This window comes from Perognathus longimembris, chromosome 17 (assembly GCF_023159225.1).
Source record: "Perognathus longimembris pacificus isolate PPM17 chromosome 17, ASM2315922v1, whole genome shotgun sequence".
In the NCBI taxonomy this organism is placed as follows: Eukaryota; Metazoa; Chordata; class Mammalia; order Rodentia; family Heteromyidae; genus Perognathus; species Perognathus longimembris.
In genome coordinates this window covers 6,371,627-6,390,909 of record NC_063177.1, presented here as the reverse complement: position 1 = coordinate 6,390,909, position 19,283 = coordinate 6,371,627, and the positions used below count along the sequence as shown (strand labels likewise).

General features: G+C 47.6%; 1 protein-coding gene across 1 annotated transcript; it reads left to right on the top strand.

The window, feature by feature from the left end:
- Positions 1-6,717: 6,717 nt before the first annotated feature.
- Positions 6,718-17,200, top strand: Alox15b (arachidonate 15-lipoxygenase type B). Its single transcript, XM_048365815.1, has 14 exons — positions 6,718-6,864; positions 6,959-7,178; positions 7,307-7,388; positions 11,101-11,223; positions 11,479-11,582; positions 12,648-12,820; positions 13,311-13,457; positions 13,553-13,756; positions 14,600-14,686; positions 15,346-15,515; positions 15,691-15,812; positions 15,898-15,998; positions 16,083-16,253; positions 16,964-17,200. Exons 1-14 carry the CDS (start codon positions 6,718-6,720, stop codon positions 17,141-17,143), a joined length of 2,031 nt encoding a protein of 676 aa, XP_048221772.1. The 3' UTR covers positions 17,144-17,200.
- Positions 17,201-19,283: the final 2,083 nt, after the last annotated feature.

Sequence of the window (19,283 nt, the reverse complement as noted above, 5' to 3'; positions counted from 1 at the left end):
ACTAGCACTCTACCTCTTGAGCCACAGCACCACTTCTGGCTTTTTCTATATGTGTGGTGCTGAGGAATCGAACCCAGGGCTTCATGTATGAGAGACAAGCACTCTACCACTAGGCCATTCCCAGTGATAATGCTATGATTTTTAGTACTAGGTAATATTACTCTGGAATAGGGAGCTGCCACAGGTATCAGAATCAACATAAAATTGAATTTTCCCCACTGAAGGCACCTTTAAGTTCAATTATAAGAATTTATATATTGACCTACAGCAAAGATACATTTTCTTTCACATAAATTCAATTAGCTGGGTGCCAATGGCTCACACCTATAATCCTAGCTACTCAGGAGGTGGAGTCTGAGGATCATGATTGGAAGCCAGCCCAAGCAGGAAAGTCTGTGAGAATGTTATCTCTAATTAACCACAACAACCCCCACCCCCCCAAAAGAAATGGATCTGTGGACGAGCAAAAAAGTTAAAGTACAGTGCCTAGGCCTGAATTCAAGCCCCAGTACTGGCATAAATAAATGATTTTGATTTTTAAGTGAATTTAAAGCAAAGTAATCCAAAACAAATTTTAGGATGGGGAAATCTCTAAAGCATCATCACTTTTTCCTAGACTTGCTGTACTTGGGCACATGGACACTTAGGTTGTAGATTTGCATTATAAGAAGGATTTGTCCAAAAAAAATGTACTCATTACCTGACTTGTGAAATGGTAACCCCTCTGTACAACACCTTACTACTAATAATAAAATAATATTTTAAAAATGATCTGCAGAAACAACATTGAGCTCCATCTCACCCCAGTAAGAATGTCATATATCAAGAAAACTAACAATAACAATTGTTGGAGGGGATGTGGCCAAAAGGGAACCCTACTTCATTGTTGGTGGGAATGTAAACTGGTTCAGCCACTCTGGCAAGCAGTATGGAGATTCCTCAGAAGGCTAAATATAGAACTCCCCTATGACCCAGCAGCCCCACTTTTGGGTATCTATCCAAAAGACCACAAACAAAATCACAGTAATGCCACCAGCACAACAATGTTCATCGCAGCACAATTTGTCATAGTGAGAATCTGGAACCAACCCAGATGCCCCTCAGTAGACGAATGGATCAGGAAAATGTGGTACATATACACAATGGAATTATGCCTCTATCAGAAAGAATGATATTGTCCCATTTGTAAGGAAATGGAAGGACTTGGAAAAAGTTATACTAAGTGAAGTGAGCCAGACCCAAAGAAACATGGACTCTATGGTTTCCCTTATTGGGAATAATTAGTACAGGTTTAGGCAAGTCATAGCAGAGCATCACAAGGCCCAATAGCTATACCCTTATGAACACATAAGATGATGCTAAGTGAAATGAACTCCATGTTATGGAAACAATTGTTATGTCACAGTTGTAAGTACTTTCAACGTCCCATGTGTATATGTAGCTTCTATTATTGATGATGTTCTTGTATCACCTTCCTGTGGTTGTACCTACACTATCTCTGTAATCTTATCTGAGTATATTGGAAACCGTGTATACTGGTATTGGATGCAGGAAATTGAAAGGGAATACCAAGTTTGAGAGACACAGGGTAAAAAAAAGACAAACAACTACAAAAGCAATACTTGCAAAACTGTTTGGTATAAGTGAACTGAACACCTCCGGGGGAGGGGGAGGGAAAGGGGGAGGAGGGAGAGGGGTATGAGGGACAAGGTAACAAACAGTACAAGAAATGTATCCAAGGCCTAACGTATGAAACTGTAACCTCTCTGTACATCAGTTTGATAATAAAAATTTGAAAAAAAATGATCTGCAGATAAAATTATCTAACATTGGGAATGCATTATGTATGAAAATGTTCCTGAATACAAATTGAATACTCAGATTTTCTTACAGATGACTCACATGCCACCTCTAAACTTTGTTCCACCAGGTTTAGACAAAGGACATCTTATCAGTATTACTCGAAAGAGGTATACTAATGGCCACTAAGCACAGGAACTATGCTGGCATTACTAATGATTAAGGAAATGTAAATGAAAACCATAGCACATGCCACTAGAATAACTAGTATCAAGTAAAGAGAAAATAACCCAGGTTGGTGAAGATCTGTTCATATTGGAGCCTTCAGGCATGGCTGTGGGAATGTAAAATGGTGCTGCCCTTGTGGAAAACAGTGTAGCAGTTCTCTAAAAAGTTAAATGTAGCTACTGGGAAGCTGATATCTGAGGATCATGGTTTAAAGCCAGTCCAGGTAGGAAAGTCTGTGAGGCTCTTATCTCTAACCACCAGCATACAGGAAGTGTAGCTGTGGCTCAAAGTGGTAGAGCACTAGCCTTGAGCAAAAGAGCTCAGAGAGAGCACCCAGGCCCTGAGTTCAACCCCACAACCAACCAAAAAAAAAGTTAAACATAGAGCCAAGTATTGTGGTATACAACTGCAATCCCAGTACTTGGAAGACTGAGCAGGAGGATTATGAGTTCAAGACCAGCCTGGACTACATAGTGAAACCCTGCTTCAAAAAGGCAAAAACAGCCAGGCATCGATGGCTCATGCCTGAAGTCCTAGTGTTATGCCAAGTCGCCAGAAGACCACCAAGAAGGCCACCAAAACTCAGATGTTCCAAAATGCAAAAGCAAGGCTTTATTTAGCGGGCTACAACTCGGGCCTCATCCTACCCACCGACATAGAGGAGGTTAGGAGGAAGCCCCGAGCTGTGATTGCACAGGGCTTATAAAGGCAAAAAACAAAGTTACAGCCATCAGGTGTTCAAGCAAGACAAAAAAACAAAGTTACAGCAATCAGGTGTTCAAGCAAGCAAGATTAGGACACGGAACAAATCTGATTGGCTCAGGGCTCGAGGCATTCTGGGGGCTGAGTTAAGCATTCCCAGACAGTTAGAGTTCTTGACAGGCTGGGCCCTAATAAACTTGTCCTGGGTTTGCTCACAGGGTCTGCTTATCTCAGGTTCGCGTGGTAGAGTGGGGCCTGACTTCAAAATGGCTTTAGTCTGGCTCTTCACTAGTTGCTCAGTAAGCTGAGATATGAGGATTTCAGTTTGAAGCCAGCCTAGGTAGGAAAGTCTGTGCACTCTTATCTCCAAGTAACTACCAAAAAGATGGAAGTGGAACTGTGGCTTAAGTGGTAGAGCACTAGCCTTGAGCAAAAATACTCAGGGGCAATGCCTAGGCACTGAGTTCAAGCCTCAAGATTGGCTTTTTTTTTTTAAGGCAAATAATATCCAAAAATGCAAGGTGAAAGTTATGATAATACTCACAAGCCCAGAGAAGCATGGATCGTGCTTACTTAAAGAAATAAAGAATTTTAGAATTGTTAGAAGGTGGCATTTTTTTTTTAGCAAGTCAGACAGCATTAAGGGAAAATGAATCAAGCACCCTGAGTACCATGCTGAATTCTGTATCCTGAGCATGTGCAGTGCTCCTCAACTGTGGGATCCTTGGAGCTGCACACCTGTGGATAGTAAGGTCTACTGTGTACCTAAAAGAATTGTAAATAGGGGTTTAGACAGGCCACACAGGAAAAGGGGTTAGAGCATTTCCAGTGCCTTTTCTGATTTGAAGTTTTTTGTACCAAGCTCAGCTCTAACTGGTATTCCCAAGTCTAGACTCACTCAAATTCAATCTCTCTAGAAAATAAGTCTCCTGCTGACTCTCAGTTTGGGGGGGGGATCCTCACCTACTGGTATGGAGAGGCTCTGAGGGAATGGAGATGGGGGTGAGGGTCTCAATTGTATCTAGTATAAACTTTCCAGTGTTGCCTACATACCACCCTCAAAAGTGTCCATCTCCCAATGCCTAAGATTTGGGGAAGTTCTGAAATGCAAACTGACCTACTTCTAGGCTTTTACCTTTCTCTTGTTTATTAAATCATTGTCACTGCCACTGTCACTACCATATGCTCCTTAAGTCATTTATTTTTTTCGGGGAGAGGGTTGTCCTTGTACAGTTATGGTTTGGTGGTTTGCTTCATTTTTTTCTTTTTATTTTTGTGGCAGTACTGGGGCTTGAACTCAGGGCCAGAACAGTTCCACTTGGCTTTTTTGCAAAAGGCTAGCACTTACGACTTGAGACACACCTTCACTTCTGGTTTTTCCATGGTTAATTGGAAATAAGAGCCTCATGGACTTTCTGGCCTGAACTGGCTTTGAGTTGTAGTCTTTAGATCTTAGCCTCCTGAGTAGCTAGGATTGCAGGTGTGAGCTACTGGCACCCGACTCAAGGCTTATGCTTTAATCCTGGGACTTTAATGGAGTTCCGGGAGATTTCAAAAGTAGATTTGTGTGTGTGTGTGCACCTGTGTGTGCATTATTCTGTCCCCAGTCACTCTGTAACCCACTCTAATCTGTCTTCTACCAACTGTTAATGAAACTGCTCTGGGTAAAGTCCCCAGACCCACAGTGAGATTTTTGGGTGCTAGACTTGGTTGCTCAGAAATGAATTGATTTCTTCAATTGTATTCATCACCAGTAACACAAACTCCAAGATCTTATTGGCAGAGTGATGATTTTCCTTGTCTTCCTCTTGTTCAGCTCTTTAGCAACACTATTGCCCAATCTCTTTTTTGGTTTTCATGAGCCACCCTTTCCTGGTTCTTCTAACTCCCTGCTGTAATTTGGGTATTAAGTAGTCCCAGAGACCCCTATATGGAAGGTTTGGGTCTCCTGGGAGGTGCTATGGAGAAGTGTTGAAACTGTTTGATGAGGTAGTGGCACGTCCATAGGTTATTGTGGGTGTGCCCTTGAAGGGAATATTGGGATTCAAGCCCTCTCCTTGCCTTCTTTTCCCCCTCCCTGGCTGTGATGTAAGCCTTGCTCTGCCAGGTCCTCCTGTCATGATAGTCCCAAACAATGTCACCAATCCACCATGGACCAAGAGCACAGCCCTTTTCACTTTATAAACTAAGTATCTCAAGCATTTGTTATGGTAGCTGCAAAGCTAACTAATGCACTCACTGACCAATCTTAGCTGCTTCTGCATTCTTGGCAAAACATCCAGATTTCAGAAGACCTCGCGGCTCCGCTGGCATCTCTGCCTAGCGATCTCCACTGATCTGGGGCTTAGACTCACCGGTCTGCTGCTGACTCATACCAACACAGTCTCCAAACCTGACGTCTAAATTCAGATGTGGTTTTTTTCACTTGACTGCCTACTAGGCATCTCAAGCTTAGCATTTCTAGACAAAACTCCCAAAGCCAAAATCCATATATTCTATTGATACATCTCGTCTTTCTTCCTCTCCTTCCTTTCCCTTCCTTCCCTCCCTCCCTCCCTCCCTCATTACATCCTTGCCTTTCACTCTTCCAACAATCCAAGTGCTTCCTAAATTTGGGGCCTTCCTATGAACACAAAACCACCTTCCTTTCTTAGCTGACATGTCATGTGCCAGGAGCCTCTGAGGGACTTCCCTACCCAGCCTTTGTACATCTTCATATCAGCCCTTTTGATTTCCTTCCCAATATTCAGCATTATCTGAAACTCTAATACAATCAGTATTTGAATATTTATCTTCTTCCTCATGCTTGATTTTTTAAATCTAAATAAGGAGAGGATTCAGTTTTGCCTAGGCTTGTATTCACAGAACCTCTCAGAGTCCTAGCATAAGGTTGGTTGTCAAAATGAGTTAAGAAAGAAAGAGAAGAAAAAGAAAGGAAGGAAGAAAGAATAAAGAAGAAAAAGGAAGGAAGAAAAAGAAAGAAAGGAAGGAAGGAAGGGAAAGAAAGAAAGAAAGGAAAGAAAGAAAGAGAAAGAAAGAAAGAAAGAAAGAAAGAAAGAAAGAAAGAAAGAAAGAAAGAAAAAGAAAGAAAGAGGGGCTGGGAATATAGTCTAGCAGTAAAGTGCTGGCCTCGTATACCTGAAGCCCTGGGTTCGATTCCTCAGCACCACATGTATAGAAAAAGCCAGAAGTGGCACTGTGGCTCAAGAGGTAGAGTGTTAGCTTTAAGCAAAAGGAAGCCAAGGACAGTGCTCAGGCCCTGTGTTCAAGCCCCAGGACTGGCAAAAAAACAAAACAGAAAGGGGAGGGAGAGGGAGAGAGGAATGGAAGAAGGAAGGAAAGGGAAGGGGAAGGAAGGAAGAAAAATTTTAAAAAGAAGAAGAAAATGGTCTGGTGGCTCACGCCTGAAATCCTAGCTAGTCCAGAGGCTGAGATCTGAGGATCACAATTCAAAGCCAACCCGGGCAGGAAACTCAGTGGGACTCTTATCTCCAATAAGCTACTCTGAAAAAAGCCAGAAGTGGTGCTGTGGCTCTAGTGGTAGAGGGGAGTTCAAGTCCCACCACCGACCAAAAAATTAGTTATCAAATATAATGAGATAGTTTGTGTAGTCCAAGAAGAGCTGTAGGCTGGTGGCCCTGAGCAGAAGTGTGTGTGGGGGGTGGGGGAGGTCTTTGGCATACACCCCCAATCCCAGCAGGGCCTCCTCGTACCCTGGGAGCCCAGCACCTCCTGCGAGCACAGCCCGGGCTCCCCCGCCACACTCCAGGGGCCCCCAGGCCAGCCCCTCCACTGCCTCCTCCCCGCCGCGCTCCGGGGGGGCCCCCAGGCCGGCCCCTCCTGCGGGCACGGCCTGGCCTGGGCCACCCGGGTAGGAATCCCGAGTTGGTGGTGGGTGGCTTGGTCCGCTCGGGGCGGGGCCTCCGCGGGACTCACCCCCCAGCTCCTCCAGCTGCATCCAGTAGAGAGCCCGGCTCGGCTGGCATCATGGCCAAGCTCAGAGTGAGAGTGTCCACCGGGGAGGCCTGCGGGGCCGGGACGTGGGACAAGGTGTCCGTCAGCCTCGTGGGCACCGAGGGCGAGAGCGCCCTGCTGCCTCTGGATCGCCTCGGCAGGGAGTTCTCCGCGGGCGCCGTGAGTGCGCGGGAGCGGGGCTGGGGTGGAGGGGGCGCTGGGGCAGGGGGGGGGAGGGCGAGGACGGCCCGACCCGAGCGAACCCCCCTTCCAGGAGGAGGACTTCGAGGTGACCCTCCTGCAGGACGTGGGGCAGGTGCTGCTGCTGCGCGCGCACAAGGCCCGGCCGGCCCAGCCTCTGCTCTGCCCCCCGGCCCCGGACGCCTGGTTCTGCCGCTGGTTCCAGCTTGAGCTGCCCCAGGGCGCTGCGCTCCGCTTCCCCTGCTACCAGTGGCTGGAGGGGGCGGGGCACCTGGTGCTGCGGGAGGGCACAGGTGAGGCCAGGGGGGCACGAGGCCCAGAGAAGGCAGTGGTGGTGACGGGGGGGGGGGGCCAGGGGGAGGAGGGGGGGAGGAGGGGGGCGTCTCCTTTCCTCGCCCCATCCCCTGTCTTCCTCCCACAGCCAAGGTCTCCTGGGCAGACCGTCACCCGGCGCTGCAGCAGCAGCGCCAAAAGGAGCTGCAGGTCCGGAGGGCGATGTACAGGTGAGGAGGGCGACAGGTGAGGAGGGGAGAGCCCACAGACATCAAGAGCCCAGCACAGGTCCCTCACTTCTGAAATCCCAGCTCCTCAGCACTTCAAAGCCAGCCCAGGCAGGAAAGTCCACGAGATTCGCATCTCCAGTTAACCACCAGAAATCCCAAAGTGGAGCTGTGGTTCAAGTGGTAGAGCGCCAACCTTCAGCAAAAAAAAAAAAAAAAAAAAAAAAAAAATACAACTAAGAGACAGCACCCAGACCCTGAGTTCAAGCCTCAGTACCCCCACCCCCCACAAGAGATACCTGGCTGAAATGCAGATTCTCAGGCTCCTACAACCTTCTGACTCAGATCCTAGGGGAGGTAGTAGAGGGGCAAACCATTTTTGTCTTAAGCTTTTCACATGGCCCTGGTGTCCACTGAAGTTTGAAAAACACTGCTCTGAATGCCTGTTCTCTACCAGCTTCTTCTTGCCCTGTTTTTGTTTGTTTGCTTTTGTTTTTTCACACTTCAACCATCTGTATCCTCAAAGAAAAGTGGGCAGAAGCAGAAATAAATCAGCAAAACCCCAAAAATCTCAACCTCCAGAGCAAGCAAGGGGAGACAGTGGCACTTTCTGGGCTCTGGGTTTAGGATTGGAAGTTGGAATCGAAATCTGGTCTGATATTAGGCTGTGCTGACAAGAGGTTGGAAGTTACAGTCCAGGGGCTGATGAAAGGGCTTCTTGAGGTAGAAAGCCAGGGACTACATGCAAGTGCAGGATTTCAAAAGATCTTGCTCTTTTAAATCTTGTCTTTATTTTTTCCCTCAAACCTCTGGAGACAAGGCAGCCATAGGCTCCTTTGGTTCCTGGTGGTAAAACCATTGCATTAAAACTTACAACCTTTAGCCAGACGCTGCTAGAAACAACTGGAAGATCTTAGGCAAATCATTTAATCTCTTTTATCAGTTCTTTTTTATTGTTGTTATTGTTGTTGGTTGTGGGGTTTGAACTCAGGGCCTGGGTGCTGAAGGATAGTGCTTTACCACTAGAGCCACAGCTCCACTTGTGGTTTTCTGATGGTTAACTGGAGATAAGAATCTCAAGGACTGCTGTCCTAGGCTCGTATCTCAGATCTCAGCCTCCTGAGTAGCTAAGATTACAGGTGTGAGCCACCAGTGCCCAAGTACTAGTCATTTTCTTCTGAGGAAAAAAAATACCACTCTCATTTGAATTATTAGGTAAAATAAATAAGGAAATCTTAAACATGCAGCTAATCAACTGCCAAGCCCTATGTGTGTTTTGTTTGGTTTTGTTTTTGTTGCCAGTCCTGGGGCTTGAACTCAGAGCTTGAACACTGTCCCTGGCTTCTTTTTGCTCAAGGCTAGCACTCTACCACTTGAGCCACAGAGCCACTTCCAGCTTTTTCTATATATATGTGGTGCTAAGGAATCGAACCCAGGGCTTCATGTATACAAGGCGAGCACTTTACCACTAGGCCATATTCCCAGACCCTGTGTGTTGTTTTTTATTGTTCAAATTTCTGTTCACTCTCTGTGCCCTAAGGTTTTAAAAAGCAAGGCCTGGGGTCTGGCAATGGTAGAGTGCTTGCCTAGCATACACGGAGCCCTGGGGGTTCAATTCTTCAGTACCACATGAACAGAAAAGGCCAGAAGTGGTGTTATAGCTCAAGTGGTAGAGTGTGAGCCTTGAGAAGCTCATCGACAGTGCCAGGCCCTGAATTCAAACCCCAGGACTGGAGAAATGGAAGAAAGAGAGAAAGAAAGAAAGAGAGAGAGAGAGAGAGAGAGAGAGAGAGAGAGAGAGAGAATAGGAGGAGGAAGAGGAGGAGGAGGAGGAGGAGGAGGAGGAGGAGGAGGAGGAGGAGGAGGAGGAGGAGGAGGAGGAGGAGAAGGAGGAGGAGGAGGAGAAGGAAAGAAGGAAGGAAGGAAGGAAGGAAGGAAGGAAGGAAGGAAGGAAGGAAGGAAGGAAGGAAGGAAGGAAGGAAGGAAAGAAAAAAGGAAAAAGCACTTCTCAGATCCAAGGCAACATCGCCTGGGAACTTACTACAGAAATGTAGGTTCTTATACTCACCCTAGATCTACTAAGTCGGAATGCGTTTTAGCAAGCACCCCATGTGTTTGAGAAGTAGAGCTTGATCACCACCTGGTGGCAGTGTGTTTGAATTACAAGGTATCCTTTGACAGTTGAAAACTCAAAACCCTCAACACAAAAGTGCCTTTTTTTTTTTTTTTTAAAGGGAGTGCTGGTGACTGGGGCTTGAACTCAGAGCCTGGTCACTGTCCCTTAGTTGCTTTTTTCTGTCTCTCAAGGTTATCTCTCTACCACTTGAGCCATAGTTCCACTCCAGGCTTTTTAGTGGTTAATTGGACATAAAAAAAATCTCACATCCTTGTGGGCTGGGAATATAGCCTAGTGGCAAGAGTGCTTGACTCGTATACATGAAGCCCTGGGTTCGATTCCCCAGCACCACATATATAGAAAATGGCCAGAAGTGGCGCTGTGGCTCACGTGGCAGAGTGCTAGCCTTGAGCAAAAAGAAGCCAGGGACAGTGCTCAGGCCGAGTCCAAGGTCCAGGACTGGCAAAAAAAAAAAAAATCTCACATCCTTGACTGCTCTGGCTGGCTTTGAAATGTGATCCTCACAACTCAGCCTTCTGAATAGCTAGGATTGCAAGATTTGACAAGCAAGAGTCAGCAGCATCTTAAAAGGCAATTTTTTGAGTAAAACAAAGAATGCATATGCAAGAGGAGGACTCACTGGAGTTTTCAGCTTGCTGGGACATGATTTGGCCATTTTACCTAAAGGTCTTAGGTGATGTGACCTGCTTAATCATGGGATTTAGAGCTGCTGTATGCCACGGCAGAGGAAAGTGTAGCCTCCCAAGCAGTGTGCCTCTCTATTGGATGCCTGCCAAAGTAATGGAAACCCTGAGGTACAATCCAGCTTCAGCACTGCTTTCCCATTACAAGATACATCTGTGCCAGTCAGGAAGTATGTAGTTGTATGACCAAAAATCAATTTCAACCAGCAGAAAGATAAAAGGAGAACTTGCCAGTTGGATACAGGTAGAAAAGGCAGGAAATGTAACCAGATCTCAGAGAACAAGATGTCTCCCTCCTGAATAATTCGTTCTCTCTCTCTCTCACCAGTTTTCCCAGTCTATACAGTGAAAAATGGCTGCAGCTATTGAACCTAACTATCTTGGGGTTCAAATGCTATAATCCAGATATCCAGAGAGAGCCTACCTTTGTGACTCAATCCAAATATTCAATTCTCTAGAAAGGACTCTGGCCCAGCTCTGGTCAGGTGCTCAACCCTAGACCAATTGACCATGACTGGGGAGAAGTCTCCAGTGGGAAACTACAGCCTCATGGGTAAAGAGAGAAGAGCAGAGGCCAGGAAGGTGGTTACTGGCAGAGGGGGGCTGGCTCTGACTAGGGCCCCCAAGGGGACTCCTCTGTCTACAGGCTCTCTGGAGCTTTCTTTTTTCCCCCTCAAGGCTACCACTCTGCCACTTGAGCCACATCTCCACTTCTAGCTTTGGTGGTGGGGGGGGTAGTTTGTTGAAGATAAAGTCTCACAGACTTTCCCTGTATGCACTGGCAATGTGCCATGATCCTCAGATTGCAGCTTCCTGAGTAACTAGGATCCCAGGTGTGAGCCAATAGTGTCTGGCCTCTCTGAGCTTCTTCCTCATCATCTCTTCTGCCCTCTAGCTGGAAGAATTACATCCAAGGCTGGCCTCAATGCCTCGACCAGGTGACTGTGAAAGAACTGGACCTCAACATCAAATACTCTGTAGTCAAGAATGCCAACTTCTACCTGAAAGCCAAATCTGCGTGAGGAAGCCCGCCCTGTCCTGGCCTGGCCTCGCATGCCTCCTTCCTCTGTCTTCTGCCTTCCCACTACTCAGTTCCTTTGACATCAGCCATACCCAGGGCACAGCCTCCAATTCCTACCCGCTGGTGGCTACTTTAAGGACAGTGTCAGGCTCTGGAAGCTGGTTTAGGACCCCTCCCAGGATAAAACTGGGTGAGAGGGGAGGGTCTCCCAGTGCCTCTTGCCTTCTCCCCATCTCTCACATCTCTTGACAGGTTTGTAGAACTGAAGCTCAAGGGGTTACTGGACCGCACAGGGCTCTGGAGGAGCCTGAGGGAGATGAGAAGGATGTTCAACTTCCACAGGACTCCAGCAGCAGGTAAGGAGCCTGCTGTTAGCGCCAGGGCTCTAACCTCTTCCTAGGGGCACCAGCTTCCCACAGCTGTAAGGAGTCTCTGAAAACTAGGCACCAGCTCCCTGTGTGATCCTGGACAGGCCCTTCCCTTTCCTAGACCTTAGGTTCCATATAGAGACAAAAGAGGATGGGTGCCCAGAGGGAAATCTACCTCCTGGTCCAACAGATATTGAGCTTCTGCCCATCAGACACTGGGTAGGGGCTGTAAAGACTGTCCTTGTGCTCAGGGCTCACGTGATGATTATTAGATTCAAAACCAGAACATTAAGTTGGGGTGTAGCTTAGTGGTAAAGCACTTGCCTAGTATTCAGTATGCACAAGGAAATAAGGAACAGAAAGAAGGGAGGGAGGGAGGGAGGGAGGGAGGAAGGGAGGGAGGGAGGGAGGGAGGGAGGGAGGGAAGGAAGAAGGAAGAGGAGGGAAGGAAGGAGGAGGGGAGGGAAGGAAGGAAGGAGGAAGAAAGAAAGAGAAAGGGGAAGAAAGGAAGAGAGAGAAAGAAGAAGGAAGAAAAAAAGAGGAAGGAAGAATGAATGAAAAGAGTAAGGAAGGAAAGGAAGGGAGGGAGGGGGGAAAGGAAGAAAGAGAAAAGGTGAAGAAGAAAGGAAGAAAAGAAGGATAGATCTAGGCTCATGCCTGTAATCCTAGCTACAAGAAGGCTGAGATCTGAAGATCGCAGTTTGAAGCCAGAAAACTCCAAAAATCCAGAAGCCGAAAGGCAATGGGGTGGATGGAGTTGCCATTTCCTGGGAGGGGCCTGAGCTGGAGGAAAAGCCCAAGCTTACTTTCTAATTTATTGCTTGATATTGTTAAGTCATGAGGGTGAGTTGTCAGGTTGACATTGGGACAGTGGGCTGTGTACTAAGATTTGCCGTTTGGTAAAGGGCCAGGGACAGAAACCAAGGGGACAGGAGATTACCCTGGAAAAGGTATAGGACACCCAGAATGGATCCAGAGGGGAATTCCACCATGAAGTTCAGGAGCACTGTTGGAGTTAGGGTGACTGCTCCCTGTTCCTCTACCCTACTATAGAGTACATTTATGAGCACTGGCAGGAAGATGCCTTCTTTGCATCCCAGTTCCTGAATGGCCTCAACCCTGTCCTGATCCGCCGCTGTCATTCACTCCCAGAGAACTTCCCAGTCACTGATGCCATGGTGGCCCCTGTTCTGGGCCTCGAGACCAACCTGCAGGCTGAGCTGGAGGTGGAGTATAGCCTCTGATCTCTGAAAACCCCATCTCATCTTCTTCCAGCCCATCCCCTACTACAAAGGGAGGGGACACACTGTGTACTACAAGCCCCAAACCCCCTCTCCCAACATGCCAACACCTCCTAGACCTGAGCCCTCTCCCCACTTCCTGCCACCCCTCCCCTCATCCTTTAGAAAGCCTGTGGGAGTGCTGGGGATATGGCCTAGTGGCAAGAGTGCTTGCCTCGTATACATGAAGCCCTGGGTTCGATTCCTCAGCACCACACATATAGAAAAGGCAGGAAGTGGCACTATGGCTCAAGTGGCAGAGTGCTAGCCTTGAGCAAAAAGAAGCCAGGGACAGTGCTCAGGCCCTGAATCCAAGCCCCAGGACAGGCAAAAAAAAAAAAGAAAAGAAAAGAAAAGAAGAAGAAGAAGAAGAAAGAAAAAGAAAAAGAAAAAGGAAAGCCTGTGGGAATTCTGGATCCTCTTCTCTTTCCTGCAGAGGGGTTCCTTGTTCTTGGTGGATCATGGCATCCTCTCTGACATCCACACCAATGTCATCAATGGAAAGCCTCAATTCTCTGCGGCCCCAATGACCCTGTTATACCAAAGCCCAGGACATGGCCCTCTGCTTCCCCTTGCCATTCAGGTCTGTAGCTGAACAGGTCAGGCATGGGAATCCTCACACTGAATGGTTGGCAGACATTCATGCCTGACTCCTTCCTCACACACCTCCCCTACCAGCTCAGCCAGACTCCTGGACCCAATAGCCCCATCTTCCTGCCCAGCGATGACAAGTGGGACTGGCTGCTAGCCAAGACCTGGGTGCGCAATGCTGAGTTTTCTGTGCACGAGGCCCTCACACACCTGCTGCATGCTCATCTGCTGCCAGAGGTCTTTGCCATGGCCACACTACGCCAGCTACCCCACTGCCATCCCCTCTTCAAGGTCAGTGCTTCTGCAAGGTGGCCCACACCACACGCCCAATCTGCAGAGCCAGGCGCTGCCCCCTCAAGCTACCTCTTCTGAGTGACCTCTCCCCAGGTGTCCATGTCCATCCAGGCTGGGATGCAGACTCCCAACCTGTGGTGTCTCCCTGTAGCAATTCTGGGAACAGCTTTCCTAGCAGGCCCTGAGCCAGGGCAAGGAGTTCTGGAGGAGCTTTCTCCCTAGGAGAAGCCCACATCCTAGGAAAGGAGAGGCCTCCAGCTGGCAGAAAACAGAGGAGAATGTGTCTTTGAAGGATCCAACAAGTTTTCTGTATGTTGTCCCTGGCTGGGAGACACAGGCGCTCTGGGGGTGGGTTCTGTAGGTCACCCGGACATGGCTAAGCTTTTGGATGACCCAACTGTGGGGCATTCCCTGTGAGAAGGATGGTGTTTCTTCTCCTGGGGCTTGGATATATCTATACAGCCCCCAGAACCTGCTATTTACAGGTGAGCTCTACAGAATGATTGGTTCCTCATTTCCAGGCCCACAGACGTTGGGTTTTCATGGTGCTCTGCCTGCTCCAAAGATGAGAACTTATGAGCTGTGGAGCCAGAAGCTCACTATGCGCATCCAAATCAATGCCCTCATTTAACAAAACTATCTGGTGCCCACAGAAAGGAGCCTGCAGAGGGGGCAGAACAAGATTCTGGGAGCGCAGCCCTGCCCCTGGACCTAGAATGCAGACCCTTGTTGGAACCAATTCTTCCTACCCTTTTTGCCTCATCCCAAGGAACTTGTAGAGTAGATGCCACTGGAGGGGCAGCTGTGACCCTCCCCAGCTCTACCCTTCTCTCCTTACAGCTGCTGGTCCCCCACATTCGGTTTACCCTGCATATCAACACCCTCGCCAGAGAGCTGCTCATCGCCCCTGGGCAGGTGGTGGACAAAGTAAGAGCTGCTTTAGAGAGGGTGTTGGAGCTTGGGGCAAATGTAGAGACTGCCTAGGAAACTTGAGATCCTGAGTTCATACCCAAGTACTACCACCATTCCCCCAAACGGGAAAAAAAAAAATGATTCACAGAATGGGGTGGGGGGTGGGGAAATCTTTGCAAAGAGTCTACTATCCTGAATATGTAACTTACAGCTCAAATATAGAGCATATATAACCTAATTAAAGGCTCGCCTTGAAAGTAGACCCTGAGTTCAAATCCCAGTACAAAAAAAAAAAAAAAAGGCCAGGTGCCAGTGTCTCATTCCTGTAATTCTAGCTACTTAGGAGGCTAAGATCTGAGGACTGCAGATCAAAGCCAGCCAAGGCTAGAAAGGCCTTGAGACTCTTCAATTAACCACTAGGAAACCAGAAGTGGTATTGTAACTTAAAGTGATAGAGTGCTAGCCTTGAGCAAAAGAGCTCAGGGACAGTGCCCAGGCTCTGAGTTCAAGCCCGAGACTAAAAAATAAATACATAAATAAATGTGGAAGAGGAGGAGGTTCTTCAATTGGAAGAATCTGGGAGTTCTGGGGTGGTAATGGCCCATCTTTCCCACACCAGTAGTATATCATGCTACAGCATCTAACTCCTGATACTCAGGAGTCCTGTCCCTCAGTCCACAGGTATTGGCATTGAAGGGTTTTCTGAGCTGATCAAGAGGAACATGACACAGCTGAGCTACACTGACCTGTGTCTTCCTGAAGATATTCGGGCTCGGGGAGTTGAAAACATTCCAGGCTACTACTACCGAGATGATGGAATGCAGATCTGGGGAGCAGTGGAGCGGTGAGGGGATTGTCCCTAGGAAGCCAGGGGCTTAGGGGGAGATAGGAAAGCTGGGAAGGAGAGGGAAGTGAGGGAGAGGGGGCAGGAAGTCTGCTTGTGAAGGACCCTGCACCCAGGTGTTTCTCAGAGAGGGTCAGGGCTGGAAACAGAGACTAAAGCTGGGTGTACCCTGCAGCTTTGTTTCTGAAATCATTGGCATCTACTACCCAAGCGACATGTCTGTTCAAGATGACCAAGAACTTCAGGCTTGGGTGAGGGAGATCTTCTCCAAGGGTTTCCTAGACCGGGAAAGCTCAGGTATGAGGACTTTGATTCTTGGGCCCCAACCTCTGACTTGTACAGCCAAATCCTCAGGACCCCAGCAACCCCAGTTCTCCTGCAGGTGTGCCTTCTTCACTGGACACCCGAGAAGCCTTGGTGAAGTATGTGACCATGGTGATCTTCACCTGCTCAGCCAGACACGCAGCTGTCAGTTCAGGCCAGGTGAGGGAAGGCATGTGCTGGGGCCAGGGGGGTGGGGGAGAGGGGTCTGACTCCATAGCCTCATTCTGCCTTCTCGGCCTTCAGTTTGACTCCTGTGTTTGGATGCCCAACCTGCCACCCACCATGCAGCTGCCACCACCCACTTCCAAAGGCAAAGCAAGGCCTGAAGGCTTCATAGCCACCCTCCCATCCGTCAATGTCACCTGTGATGTCATCATTGCCCTCTGGATACTGAGCAAGGAGCCTGGAGACCGAGTGAGTATGAGGCCAGGAGTCAGGCCAGGCCAGATGGAGCTTGGGGAGGGTGTATTGATGACTTTCACTGGTCCAGACCTGATCCTGCAATAAAGTCCCTTCACCCCCACTGAACCTTCCAATGGGATCCATGACCCTTAAGTACATGAGGGACATGTGGCAAATGAGATAACTGGGTGAGTAGCCCTTTGCCACAAAGTCAACATGGGATCATATTCCTTTAAATTTTTAACTTAAAATTTTCCAAGAAAGCCCGGTGCTAGTGGCTAGTGCCTATAGTCCTCACTATTCAGAAGGCTGAGATCTGAGGATACTGGTTTGAAGCCACCCTGGACAGAAAACTCCGTAAGACTCTTATCTCCAATTAACCAGCAAAGAGCCAGAAGTGGAACTCAAAGGCAGCCTTGAGTGAAAAAGCTAAAGGATAGTAGCCAGGCCCTTCATTCAAGCCCCATTTCCAGCATGTACACATACACACACACACACACACACACACACACACACACACACACACACACAATGCCCAAGAGTATTCTGCAGCTAGCCTTCATTTGAAATGATCCATTTAAGGGAGGGGGACAGGATGAGGCTCAGTAGCAGGCCGAATAGCTCCTCAGGTAGGGCATCAGGACCAGAGCCAGCTACCATGGCTCCCAGCAATGATGGGCACCTCAGCAGTTCCCTCACTCAACTCCACGCTTGATCCCCAGAGACCCCTGGGTAGCTACCCAGATGAACACTTCATAGAGGAAGCCCCAAAGCAAAGCATCGCCACCTTCCAGAACCGCCTGGCGCAGATCTCAAGAGCCATTAGAGAGCGGAACCAGACCTTGCCGCTGCCCTACACATACCTGGACCCACCACTCATTGAGAATAGTGTCTCCATCTAAATCCCCGAAGCACCAAGAGCTCATGGCTCATGCCTATAATCCCAGCTACACAGGAGGCTAAGATTTGAGGATTGCAGTTCCACGCCAGTCTGGGCAGAAAAAAATCCTGAGACACATCTCCAATCAAGCCAGCAAACTGGTAGAAATAGATATGTCATTCAACACCAGTCCTGAGCAAAAAAAGCTAAGCAAGAGTGCAAGACCCTGGGTTCAAGCCCCAGTACTGGCAATAAATAAATAAATAAATAAATCCCTAAAGAACGTTGTCCCTTTGGCTGCATCAGTCTAGGCTCACTGTCACCAAGAGAAATGGATTCTTCAGAAAACCAGATTCCCAGTGCTGCTTCTGGGACGGCCAGGCAGCCCTATATAGTTTACTTCCACCTCTCTCTCTCTCTCTCTCTCTCTCTCTCTCTCTCTCTCTCTCTCTCTCTCTCTCTCTCTCTCTTTCTCTCTCTCCCTCCCTCCCTTCCCCCACACACGCGTGCATGCGTGCACACACATGCGAGAAACAAAATCAAAACCAAGAAACCAAAACAAAGAACAAAATCTCGTGAGATCACACCACAGAACCTTTTGAAGATGCCAATCTTCAAAGTGCCTGCAGGCCCCTTATTTTGTCTTCCATCATCATGAACTATAAAGGATAGCCCATAACCCTGGTCCACTGACCAGAGATGGCGAAATCTCAGTCACCTGACTGGAAGGCAGAAGTCATAACAGGTTGCTAAGCTATACATACAGAAAGTGGCCTGGCCTAAGTACGGCCAGAAAATTGAGCACCACCTAGTGCCCCAGTGTTAGAATGAACACACACACAAAGGGTCCATGGAAACCAGTCAGCCAGTGCAGGCAGGTGTCCCCACTGTTCTCACCAACTGTCCCTCAAAGTAGATTATAAAGCAAGTTCCTCTTTCAGAATATTAGAACATTTTAACCTATCTCTAATCATACCTTGCTTTCTAGATTCCATCTTCAACAACAGATTTGTAACATTTCATATAAAGAATCCTTCTGAATTATCTAATGATTTTTATCTCTGTCCCATCAGTATCAAGGCTTTGTGTTTTTAGTTTTCACTAGTTTTGTTGTTGTTGTTGTTGTTGTTGTTGTTGTTGTTGTTGTTTGCAAGTCCTGGGTCTGGGCACTGTCCCTGAGCTTTTTTGCTCAAGGCTAGCAATCTACCACTTTGAGCCACAGCACCATTTTCAGCTTTTTGTTTGTTTGTTTCTTTGTGTGGTACTGAGGAATCAAACCCAGGGCTTTGTGAATGTTAGGCAAGCACTCTACCACTAAGTCACATTCCCAGCCCAGTTTCACTAGTTTTTATATAACAATGAATAAGACAGGTACCAGTGGCTCATATCTATAGTCTTTAGAATGCAGAAGACTTGAGATCTGAGGATCATGGTTCAAAGCCAGCCCAGGTAGGAAAGTCCATGAGACTCTTTTTTTTCTTATTTATTGTCAAAGTGATATACAGAGAGGTTACAGTTTCATACGTTAGGCCTTGGGTACATTTCTTTTTTTCATTTAATTTATTTATTAATTGAACACAAATTTTTTTGACAAGGTGTTGTGCAAAAAGGGTACAGTTACATAGTAGGGCAATGTGTACATTTCTTGTGATATCTTACGCCCTGTTTTTCTTTCCCTTCTCTAGGTCAGGTAGACATATACACAATACACAATGTATCAAGAACATATACAGTAGCCACAGTAGTGGCCTACGCCGAAGAAAATTCGCCTAGGGCTTTAAATGTAATATCGATATTAGACAATATGTCGACAGTAGTCTTATATGAACGTACATACATAGCTTTTGAGCTATTGTATTCCACTGAGAGGTCGATTTTTGACCTTTATATGTTGAGTAATTGTTTGGTTTTAGTTACATACTGTTGGGTCGCTGCCCCAATCCTGTGGGAAATACCATTTGACAAGCAGTTTTTGGTTTCACAGACCTGGTCTCTACTGTCTCTCCATCTCCCTTTCTTTTTTTTCTTTCTTTTTTTTTTTTTTTTTTTTTGCCAGTCCTGGGCCTTGGACTCAGGGTCTGAGCACTGTCCCTGGCTTCTCTGGCTTCTTTTTGCTCAAGGCTAGCACTCTGCCACTTGAGCCGCAGCGCCACTTCTGGCCA

Bases quoted from the DNA above. Each gene is read 5' to 3' on its own strand.
- Alox15b (XM_048365815.1), top strand. From the start codon at position 6,718: ATGGCCAAGCTCAGAGTGAGAGTGTCCACCGGGGAGGCCTGCGGGGCC. The intron at 6,865-6,958 runs GTGAGTGCGCGG...CCCCCCTTCCAG, and splicing joins GGGAGTTCTCCGCGGGCGCC to GAGGAGGACTTCGAGGTGAC. The intron at 7,179-7,306 runs GTGAGGCCAGGG...TTCCTCCCACAG, and splicing joins GGTGCTGCGGGAGGGCACAG to CCAAGGTCTCCTGGGCAGAC.